We start from the raw sequence: 12,485 nt of genomic DNA, 5'->3' as shown, positions 1-12,485 counted from the left end.
AATTGTGCTGAGAGGAATTTCATGGCTGTCAGGAGGAAGGGGACGGGGAAATGTGAAGTCCTGCACCTGGGGAGGAATAAGTCCAACTACCAGGACACACTGAGGGCTAATCAGCTGAAAAGCAGCTTTTCAAAGAAGGACCAGGGGATCCTCAGTGGACAGCAAACAGACCATGAGCCATAAATGCAATCTTATTGCAAAGGCAGCCAACAGCATCATGGATTGAACTAGACTGAGTGCTTGTCAGCAGGTCCAGGGAGGGGGTTCTTCCACTCTACTCAGATCTGGTGAGAGCACATCTGAAGTGCTGTATCTGGTTCTGGGCTCCCCAGTACAAGAGAAATAATGACATACTAGAGAGTCCAGTGAAGGGTCAAAAATTATTAAGGAAGTACAGGACCTTTCAAATGACAAGAGATTGAGGAAACTGGGACCCTAACCTGGAGAAGAGAAGGCTCAGGGATGATCTCATCCATGTGTGTAAATATCTGAAGGGAGGGTGTAAAGAAGATGGACCCAAGCTCTTTTCAACTGTGGCAGGATCACAGTCAATGGCACAAACTGAAACATGGTAGGTTCTCTCAGACCATCAGGAAACACTTTTTTGCTGTCAGGGTGACTGAGCACTGGCACAGGTTGCCCAGAGAGCTTGTGGAGTCTCTACCCTTGGAGATAGATACTCAAAAGATGTCTGGACACGGCTCTCTGACACTGCAAAGGGCTCTTCCAACCTCAGCCATTGTGTGACTCCGTGATAGAGACAACAGCGTGGTTTTAAAACAAGAGAAATACTACCATGACACTGACAGATACACAGCTGTGTTAATTCCAATAACTATTGCTCACATTAACCAACCTGAAGATTGTAAAAGATAAAAATCTTCAAAATTAGACTAAGTCAGAAAACAGAAAATGTAGGGAGCTTTTGAATAATATCATACGAGTAGCTGCATATCATGGAGCAGAAAATAATGAGAATAAAAAATATAGTCCTGTAATCTTCCCACATCTATACTTCATCCCATATTGTTTTCAAGCTACTTTTATTACTGCTGTCTTAAATTGATAACACAGAAAAACACCACTATAACAATAACAGTCACTAGAAAATATGTTCTCACTTCTGTTAATCACTATGTTGACAAAGAATAAGCAAAAATATACTGTACTTTGGCAAAAAACTTGATTTCTTGTTCATATGGGAATTGCTCTCCTTTGCCTCTGCTGCTACCATCTGCAGAGAGAAGAAAAATAAGTTTTCCCTGTCATATATCCTAATTACAGTCTACTCTACATTTTTCTTAGGAAGTGTACACAATAAACAAATAATACTGGTCATCTTTGGATGTAGATTTAAGGTACCTCAAACAGTATAGGCACTAGTTAAAGTGGCATTTTATGACTACCTCATGAGAGGAAAAGTAACAGCAAATAAAATGTATAAAGAATAACTGCCCAAATCTTCATAAAAGTGTAGGCATCTCATAATCCAAAGAGATATGGATGTTTTTGTGAGATAAAAATCTGGTGCCATGTTTATCTTTTCCTGTTACAGGTGACAACTTGGAAACCTGAATTCAGATTCTAATAAACACATTTCTCCAGTTGTTCCCAGGAGAAACGGAATTAATGCATTTTCATTCCTTATTTATGAACTTGGCACTAAAGAATAAAATTAATGGTTAGATCTATCCAACTAAAATTTAAATTGCTTCACTCTTCCCTTACTATAGAAAACAAAATCTCTTTCAAGATAAAATCTCTTACAGCTCCCAAACTATTTCTCATTTATTTAATGTCTTCTTTCCATGAATCTATTGAGAGACTCAAACTGTATTTGTTCCACCAATGTTTCTGGTGTTTCAGTACTTAATTATTACCATTCCTGTAGTTATTCCAAATTTATGTAATTAAGAATAATGAAGCCACGGCAATCAAGCATAGCAGCAGAAGTAGCCTTTTGCTATTGTAAGTAACCATGGCATATAATAACTCCTAAATCTGACAAACTTCCACATTAAAGCTAGACTGGTGTTTAGGTGAGCACTGATTCATTCAATCTTCCTGATGTTCCTGTTACTGTCATTTGCAGCATATATGACTACGAGACACAGTATATGTTATATGTCATTGCAGCTCCCATGGTCACAACACAAGCAGCATCCGGCGAGTTGTTTTGGCTTTTACTGCTCATGTAAGAAGCTGGCTTGGGTCACCAAACTTTTGTATTTTTTTTATCTTCACCAAAAGCAGATAAAGTTATATCTTTCATAGCTCTGTTGACAAAACATGCTGGGTATTTGTGAAAGAACATTCCCATTGTGGAAGTTTGTTGAAGAGATTTCTCTGTTCCCTTTTTGAGAGAAAATTTCAGAATGGTACAAATGACTGGTTTCATTTGCTCTCTGAAAAAAGGATCACATGTGAATAGTAACTATTATTGTGCACATGTAAGAGATTATAATGTTATGTATAAATGCAAGGGGGCAGCTAGTTTTCTTTTCAAAGAATAAAAGTCATACATTTTTCCTGAAAATTTTTAATCTGATGAATGAATATGGGAAATTGAAATGAAAGGCAGTCTCGTTACTCCAAAATTCATTATCTTTATCAACTACAGGAAATTAAACGGAAAACTAGTCCAGTAATGTACTTTAAAAACTTTAAAAACTTTTTCTGGTTATTTTTATAACATCAGACATCTTAGCCAGTAATTATTTTAATAAATGTGCAAGGAGTACTATACCAAACTCCAAAATGTACTGATGGGCTTCATCCACGTATCTTATAAGCTGTTGAAGGAAACTATAGGCAAAGCGTTTCTCAATGGAAGGCGTGTCTAATTCCAGGTCCTTAAGTCCTCTGTAAAAGGAAGCAAATAAATTTTTAAACATACAGAAGGACTCCAAGCAGTCTTACCTCTCCATGTAGACTGATACCATTTTCCCAGGTAATGATTATGTGCTTATTAATTTTTTGTGTTTGATGTAAACAGCACTCTCACATTTACTTAGATTTTGAGAAATTTGTTAAGACAGAAGTAGATTTCCCAAGCAGAAAGCTCGAAAAAAAAATTACACTTGTCAATCAAAATAATCCACTATTATTATAATTACTTTCCAGTACTTGTACTATCTTACATTTCCCTACAGGGACTGATTCTTGGGTGAGGAAGTTTGGAAGCTGAAACAATACTTTGATTTAAACAATCAAACTAAAAGTAAATCTAAATAACCATCACTATGACTTTTCCTGAAAAGTCTGCTTGCAACGGAAAAGTTTTGAATAGCTATGCAGTACTTATGAAAAATCAGAGGAAAACCAAAACAAAGTGATGGAATTGCTTTTCCAGCATGTTCCATCCATCTTAGTTACTAGCCTGATATAAAAAAACTCTTCTTTCCACGAGAGTGAATCTCCAAAGCATGAATCCATGTCATGTGATGACACCCCTAGCAACAAGCTGGCATTGGCACAAGCCTTGTTTATGCAGGATCAGGACTTAATTGATGGCACATAAAACAGCTATTCTTAAACAGCAAGGGAATCAGTCACACTTCATCTCCCCCTGATTCATGCACTAAGATACAATGGTACTCAGCTGGGCTGCAAGTTTAAAAAGTATACCTGCTGCATATATACAGAATAGAAGTGCCTGTGTATTGCACATTTATGTTTTAAATCAAAGCATACACCTAGAGACACAAATCTGGTAGACAAAAGATAAAGGAGACAACGCTGGAGAACAAGTGACTCAAGTGTGCTAACTAAGGGACCATTAAGAAACTTCAGATACAACTTTGGAGAGGGCACCTGAACTTTGGAACACCTAAGAGGAAGGGACATGAGAATTTGGATTATTTGAGGCAGCTCAGTACACAAAGCAATGACTGTACAGGAGTGGGGGGAGGATGGGGCGGGGGGAGGGGAGAATCAAGAAATAGCAAAGTGCAAACAAGACGAAAACAGATTTCAAAATATCTGGTCACATGTAAACTGTGGCCTGTCAAATCAGTTGACTGACTGAGCCCTGCACCTTATCACTAGAGTTTATCCTTTATTCTTATTAAATGCTTTCATACCTATATCTCTGTGTAATATCACTATTTCATGCGCTGTCAGGAGTAAATGGCAGCTACTGGCAGGACCAGCATGAGCTGGATACTGGGCCAGTAACTGGAGTCAGGCCTGGGACTGTGACAAACAGTCACAGGTCTGTGACAAACGGGGTCAATGAAGGTCTCAAGAATCAGTAGCTGGAGACGCCAGCTTTGGGGAACATCTCTATGGGCCCTACAGACCTTGAGCCCAGAGTGGCAGCTTCAGCAGGGGACTGACACAAGTGCATTTTGTAGTAGCCATTGGAGTCAGACAGTCAAGGGCATAAAGCAGAGTCTGCAACACCAGAAACTGGAAGTACCAGTTGCCTGCCACTGCGGTGGGACTGCTGTGGTCTAAAAAAATTCCAGCTAATGCGAAGGAGCAGTGTCAGAAAGATGAGTGAGGGCTTCTGCACCAGCAGCTGCAGTGGGCCTGAGTGCTACATGCTTGGCAGGGGGCAAATGTTTCTATCGTCCCTAAAGCCATTTTGCATGGGCATGCAGAGACCCATATGGTCACTGTCAAATAAAGACTGTAAAGAAATGTGAGCAAGACATATATGGCAGAAAGTACAGTGGTGAGCAGACCAAACTAAAACAAGAATCAGGCCCTTGTTTGTTTAGACAAGGCAGTTGTCAAAGGTGCAGCAAGTACGTTAAGTTTAACATCATGGGAAAGGCTGCATTTAACCAGCACAGGAGGGTGGAGGTGTAGCAAGAGCTAGTTACTAGACCATGGGCATGTCCAAGTTAATGGTTATTTTACCATGCCTCTTAGCCTTCCACTCCCAAAAAAAACACCAAAAGCCACTTCACTTGTGTTTAACAGGAATAAAAAGGGTTAGTACTCCTGAATACAGCTGATCATATTGACAGGGAATAAGGGAAAAACCTTTGCTGCCTGACATCCTTCTCTGTTCATCCTACTGCATTGATAGGAAGTAAACTCAGTTATTCCAGCTAACCTGAAAGATTTTACCAAAATTATTAGATTAACTGTAGGACTCTAGAATCAGGTTGGAATTCATATTTGATAGAAAAGAATGGAAGTAGGTAGATTTCAGGTAGACGTGCAAGGCTAACTCACAGTGATTACTTAAATTGATCTCAGTGACTGTTTCATTCACTTGCTAATGTTCAAGTCATGCAAAGCTCAGATATGCTTTCAGCATTTTCTAGAGATTCTGATTTCCTAATCATGCTGATAAGGCAGAAAATACTCTAAATTAATTAAAATTTTATTCATGCTACATTTAGAAGGTAAATACACCACATTAAAATGAATTATGCATGTTAATCTGCTGACTATTCACTATTACTATGTTTACACTGTGGATTATTTAAAAATTACTTTAAAACATCACTTTTCCCTTTTAAAATAATTTAATAATACTGTAAATGAACTCATTTGAAATAAACTAGTCATATGTTTTAGAAATAAAACTAACCAATTGCCTAGAAATTCCTTTAGAGAGAGACATGTGTTTGAAGATGTGTATGAAGCTGTAACTAAGACTTAATAATTCCATCACTCATAGAAAACTAATAAGTTTACTAACAGTTGGATGCATGGACACATGCCAGAAAGAAAAAGCTTTTTTTATTGAGTGGGAAGGTAGAAGACATGCAGAGATTCTGGAGAACTCTGTTCATGCCTTCCAAAAACTCTGCTACTAATTCTGTAATCCATTTCTTCCTTACAATGTTTTATATGAAGGAGCTCATCCTTATTCCCAGGTACTGAAACATAAAAAAAAAATTATCATAGAGTTCTGGTTTGATAGAAGAAACCCCAAAAAACAAGCAGTAACAGAAACCAAAAAACCACAGTACAACCAACCAAACCACAAAACAAATCAAAAAAGACCACTGAGGACTATCAAATATCTTCTGTGACATGAATACTGAACTGAGAATTACCTGGAGACAACATATCCATTAATCTGTAGAAATTTCAGAATATCCTGTGCTTTTTCTCTGTCCTTGGCTTTTTCTTTGGCTGTGAGTGTATCATAAGGAACAAGAAGGGGATGGTTGCCTCCTCCTACTATGGAGCATGAAGAGAATTAAAAATTAAAGAGTTATCGGTTGACATAAGTCCCAGTATGTAAAAGTATTATCACAATATACACAGCATGTTACAGTAAATTCTAGTCTGAAATAACAGTATACTTGCCCGTTTTTTTACACAAACTTTAAAAAATATCCAGATAGAAACTGAGATATGGTTACATTGTTCTAACATATTTGCTGCAAATACAAGCTAAATATGCTGAACCTATTGCAAAAAATCCTTAAGGAAGAAAAAATGCTTAACAGTTACAAACATGTATTATAACTACAACTTAATTTAATGAAACTGGAAATATTTCAATAAATAATACATCATTTCCTAAGAAAACCCATACATAAAATCCTGCTTTTAAACATTCTAATGACAGGGTTCATCAAGTTTAGCAAGACACACAACTATCTAAAGATATATTAAAGTGATACAGTTCTACTTTATAGTAATAAATTAAAGACAGAAAATTAGAATACATCATTCAAACATGGTTCACACTAGTGTCCAGTAGGATTAAAAGAATGTTGCAAAACCACAGGTAAAAAGAATAAATTTAATTGTATTGTTTAATAAAATCTGATGTATTGATACCTACTGCATATAGATATTTAACTTGGAAAGAAAATAAAGTTGCTATTGTTAATATAAATATCTGCATAAAAAGCAATGTTCTTAGGAGTTCAACTTCTAAAATCACCATTGCATAACACAACACAATAATTTCCTATGGCAATTTCTCTGGAACCCCAGGAAACTCTAGGGGTAATGATAAGAAAAAAAAAAAAAAGAACAAAAAAAAAAAGAACAAAAAAAGAAAAAAAAAAGAAAAAAAAAAAGAAAAAAGAACACTAAAGAAAGTATCTAAAAATAATAATCATTTTTAAAAGGAACAAATTCCCTGTAGGAAATATTGCAGACATACCACTGGATGATGTTTTTTAATGTACATATTCTGAATTTTTCAATTATTTCTGCCTGAATCTATTTAAGTACATGCAAAATGAAAACCTAGTGGGCAAGTCTGATGATGGATTGGGTTTTTTTGTTTAGTCTGGATTTGTCTTAGGAAATACAGTGTTTAACATTGGGATGATTGGATTTTATTCTCTTATCACCAACACAATGTAATTGTACCACAGGACAGCTGAAGACAGCAAAATGCACATAAGTCCACATTATTCTTCTCTTCTTTACACATGGATAAAAAAATAAAAAGACTAGCATATGAATATACTGGAGGAAAACCTTCAGAGTTTTTGAAGGCCAAGTTTTGCGCAGCTGACAAATTCATCTCTTTTTCACATACAAAACCTCTTCATCAGAAGCCTGTCCTTTAATCACTACTGCCACCTCCAGCCTTCCTATACTGCATAACACCTCAAACACTGTACAGTATTCTCACTGAAGTGCTTCTCATAGGTAAAATTCTGCTTTCAAAGCTGTGAAATGCAGTTGAAATATTGAAATATCTCATCTTTCTGTAGCCTATGACTTCCCAAACTTGGCCCATCCTGAGACTACTTACCCTGAGGAAAGTTTTACAGAAAAGGAGTAATGCAAAAATTATATTAAGGGGAAATACAATTAAAGGCATGGGAATATAAAGTGATTATCAAAGGCACTTCCAGATAGAGCTTTGCTTTTCTTTATGAAACCGTAACTGATATACCTTTCCTGGAATTTTACAAATTTAGACCAACTTTGGTGCATACAATAGACAACTTCAGATAAGGTAAAACCCTAGTTTCAGTAATTTGCAACTGAGAACTTGTTTTCTCCATGTGGTAATATAGTGCTATCTAAAAAAAAAATCAGCTCTAACACAAACAAAGAAATGCTTTTAACACAGAGGAAAAACTGTAAATTACACAACAGATGAAAAAAAAATTGTTTAGGTAAGCAGACATCGTGAAGCACATGCAATTTTTATATGGAATCAAGTATCTGCTCTAGGTTTTTCCTCTTGTCAATTCAACACATGATATTTGCAGTACTTAGTAAACACCCTTCAGATCTACCTGCAATAAAAGAAGCAATGCAAATTAAATCATAGTCTATTGGGTAATAGTCTGAAAGATTAATGCTAGAACGAAAATGGATTAATGTGCTTAAATTTATTTACAACCTTTGCGTTTCCTTCCTTTGATAGATTTGAATTGCTAAACTACTTAAACAAGAACAGTTACAATGGGTACTACAGAACTTTCAGGCACTAAAAATCACAGTCAAGTGTAGATACTTCACTGTTTCTTCTTTGTCAATTTAAATTTGCTGTTCCTTTTTCTTTTTTTAATGTTTTCTGAAATGCATGACCTAAGGTAGTCACAGAAAAATTAAAATATTGTAAATACCTATAGCTAACATTACCTTTTGCTTCAAGCTCCAGTTTCTTTTTCTTTGCCCATATGTTATGGTAGTTTTCAGCCATCATCTCAGCCATAGCCTTAGGAAAATGGAGAGCTTAGTGACATCGGCTGCAATGAATAACTCTCAAGAAGGACAAGTTTCTGGTTGATATTAAATAGCAAGTTTTGTTCTCTTGGAAGTGCAATACACTGTAATGGTTCACTGAAAACGAGCTTTTACTGAAAAAATACATAGAATTTGGGTAGAATCAGCATGGGTATAAAAGTCAGGAACCTGGTGCTGAAGAATTCTTATTGCAGAAAACAAAGAACCACAAAGAGAAGAATAGTCTGGAAATAGTACTGGAGTGTCAAATGGGGGACTTCATTCTGAAAATAAGGCCAAAAAGAACCCTCTGAAGGCACTGTCAAGGGAAAGAGAGAACAGCAAGCCAGAGGACTGAATCAACGCTATTGCTGGCTGTGGCAGACTAATTACGAACTTATGGATATAGCTTCTTCTCTGTGGATACTGTGCTCATTTGCGTGACCACATTGTTAAAATGACCAACCATTTTAGAGCATAAATTAGTCTATATATTCTTCCTATAAAACAAACTTATTCAGACTGGTGAACTAGAAGCTGGACCCCAAACTAAACAAAACATACAAGCTCTCCACTGTCTACCTAGTAGGAAGTATTTTAACATGTAACAACTTTTTAAACTCACCTCTATTTCCTCCTGGTTGTGTACCCTCTAATTGTACAGAGTGGTGGAATTTACTGCAGATTTCACTTTACATTTCCTTCATGAACCTACAGAGACCTTCCCATCTTCAGTAAGGATTTTGAGTAAGGAGTATTTCTCAATACCAATTTACTTATTTTTGAGAATACTCATGAATTGAGAAAGTTTTCAGCCATATCTTAACTGTCCACAAGACAATTTGTTTCATAAACTTTTTTCCAGTGAATAAACTATGATACATTTCTATTATGTATGGTAGGTGCCTTCTGTCATGCACACTCTGATCCTGGTATTTTGATAATCCCAATTAGGATCTTAAAAGGATGCATATTAGTCTGTATTTTCATAGCACCTAGCAAAGCAGAGCACTATGAAGATGTTTTTAGAGCAAGACCTAACTGCTCATGGAGCTAGGATGTGACCAGGTGACTTATGACCAAAATGAGGAGTATTTTGCAGACTTACAGTTTAAGACATGGTCATGATTCTTGCTAGCTAATGCTGAACTCCAACTTGAAAGATATTAAACATTTTCTATAATGTTCAAAATTACACATAGTTAATTTTTAAAACTCAGATCTCATTAACACCCAGCATGTTTATATATTTCCTCAATATCTGTATCAGGACAATTGATAGCTGAAATTGCATTTTTATTAAATTTGTTTAGCTTTTAAATAACAGATTCTGAAGCTGGTTTCAAAGACCTCTCCTCAACAGGGCAAATGAATCATAAAGCCAACAAGTTCTGCCTTATAACTAAAGGCTACAAAGGAAATACAAGTTATGACAAGAGTTAGAGGGTACAGCATAAAAAAGTAAGCAAGGGACGAACAGAAGTTCCAATGCCCTTTCTATGTGACTTGTGACAGGACAGTTATTTTTAACTGGGCTTACTTTACTGCATCATAATATTATGATGATGGTCACATTATGAGTTGTTTCCTGAGCATTAAACAAATTCTGCAAAGCCTTTAAACTATACTGAGTTCATACAAACATTAAATGCCATAATTGTCTTTGTCATCAATTTAAAAGAAGAACATAATGGTAGAGGCAGTTATTCAACTATCCATTTCATGAACTCTTTGGAATGATCAGCAATCTACTGATAGCTAATTGGCAGAAAATTAATAAAGCTAGGCAGCAATCTAAAACTGCTAGAACTATGGAACTGGAAACTGCAAGACAGAAATCAACGAGTGGAAATCCAATGTGAGAATTTGTTTAGAGGTACAGTAGAGTATATACTGCACAGTTAGTCAATTAATTTACTACCACGGCTTGTTTGCACTATGGCAAAGCTCTGTATGGGCAAAGTTAAGCATGTGTTTCAGGACTCAATTGTAATCAGCTTTGAACACCATGTTGCCATCACTAGACTAGTACAAACGCTACGGCTAACTAGTTTAAAGCCATTTGATATACGCCTACATTGCATTGCAGTTATACTCACAGGAAATTAGCAGACTGTAAAATCTAGCACCATACTCCAGCAAACACCATGAAAAAAATCCTATCTAATGACAGGAACAGACCATCAACTAAAACATATTGGTCCAAATAACAGCAACCTACTGGCACATCTGTCAAAATCCTACCCCCAGTTCCTTCATTCTGTATTCTCACAGTACTTAATGGTTCCTGATTCTTGTTCCTTCAGTTTAGAGTAAAAAAATAGTGTTGAAAAAATGCTTTGTAAAAATCAAGAAATGAATGGGAAACAGAAAAATTTTATGCTGCTAGCTCTTCTAAACAGGTTTCTCTTCAAAAAGGCAAATGTTCACAAAGTTAACTGGGAAACTCAATCCAGGACTAAAGAAAATTTTGAAGGTTTTCAACATGAACCATGTTTTCTAAGCAACAGAGGATCAGAGAGCATTTGGTCAATGAAAAAGACCAAAAAGCCTCCACCAAACCCAAAGCATATCAAAATAGGTAATATTCGGTACCAAAACTGTTTAAAATAAACTAGCAAAACACACAAAATTAAATTGTAAAACAAACCATAAGCATTTTAGGTGTTTCTGACTTACATGTAGGTCTCTGGAGAGGGTGACATTGCTCATGTCAATTGCTCGAGGAGTGTAACCATGGGCTGTATCTACAGAGATCTGAATGACAAATGTGCAAAAGAAGCAGAGTTATGCAATGGTTTAACAAGATACTGAAAGTAATTAAGAAATTTAAAGAAAAAGTCACTTGTAGGTCTCTAGAGAGCAAAAGGATCTGTTGTGGCCCAGCTGAAAATATAGTGGGGGTGGTAAAGTTCAGTGAGAATTAGGCGAAGAGCAACAGAGTTTGTTCCCAAAGACAGATGGCCATCAGACACAAATCCCTTCCATTTAAACACAAATTTCACTTGAACTCATTTGGAGTTTGAACTTACTGTAGACAAGGATAAAGTTATCATTAAATCTCTGCATTATCTAGAGATTCTTTTTTTTCCTCAATACGCAAAACCTCACACAATCTAGTTTAAGGTGAATTCAGGCAAAAATAAACTTTTAATTTAGCTTTTCAACCTTATTTCTACATTTAAGACTACAGCCTGTAAATAGTTATCTTTTACCTTCCGTCCCTCCTTGACATCCAGAAAATATCACTATTTTTTTATTCTTTATTTTTATTGTTGAAATGTGTCAGAGGTTTGCTCATGACACTGACACAAATGTTCAAGGAGCATAAAAAGTGACAGAGGTTTCCTGGATGACAAGGCACTGACACAAGAAGTATGGCTAGAAAGGGGCATTGACAGGCTTTGTTCTATGGATTATGCAGTAACAGGTACCTCTTGCTTTAAAAAGAAGTGTCCAGGCTTTTCTTCCTATTTGTGATGTTATTTTCATATGCACAAATACGAGCATATAGAGCCCTAAAAGTTCAAAGGCTTCCTTTCAAAAGGCAGTTATTATCAATAGAGAATAACAGAGTTTTTAGGAAAGTGGCTCACTTGACTGGTTTGAGATATGCGACGGGTCCGATTATATAGTGCCATGGAATCTCCTTCCCGTGTTCTTTCAATTCGCCATCCCCATGCCAGCATGGTTTTGAGTGATTCTTTGATTGGCCATCGATAAATTTCTTTCTCCTAGAAGAATGTACATGCAATAATAAACTTGTTTATTATGTAGCTGTACAGAGAAAAAGTAACTATTGAACTTTTTCCTGGTTATACTGAGAGGCAAAGAAATGTGCTAAATTCATCCATTATGGCTCAGGGTTA

At 36.2% G+C, this 12,485-nt stretch overlaps 1 protein-coding gene across 1 annotated transcript in view; it reads right to left on the bottom strand.

Annotated features, from left to right (window-relative positions):
- The window catches only part of RYR2 (ryanodine receptor 2), a 386,078-nt gene that overhangs the window by 87,738 nt on the left and 285,855 nt on the right, over positions 1–12,485 (bottom strand). Inside the window, exons 56-61 of the mRNA XM_053937433.1 lie at positions 12,213–12,350; positions 11,296–11,373; positions 8,533–8,608; positions 6,021–6,144; positions 2,747–2,862; positions 1,170–1,234 (exon numbers count right to left, since the gene is read on the bottom strand). Of these exons, the coding sequence (XP_053793408.1) occupies positions 1,170–1,234; positions 2,747–2,862; positions 6,021–6,144; positions 8,533–8,608; positions 11,296–11,373; positions 12,213–12,350 (597 nt within the window). The remainder of the gene's footprint in view (positions 1–1,169; positions 1,235–2,746; positions 2,863–6,020; positions 6,145–8,532; positions 8,609–11,295; positions 11,374–12,212; positions 12,351–12,485) is intronic.

The sequence above is a fragment of the Vidua chalybeata genome, chromosome 3, assembly GCF_026979565.1.
Source record: "Vidua chalybeata isolate OUT-0048 chromosome 3, bVidCha1 merged haplotype, whole genome shotgun sequence".
Lineage (NCBI taxonomy): Eukaryota > Metazoa > Chordata > Aves > Passeriformes > Viduidae > Vidua > Vidua chalybeata.
The sequence above is the reverse complement of the archived record's forward strand: the minus strand, read 5'-3'. Positions and strand labels throughout refer to the sequence as shown.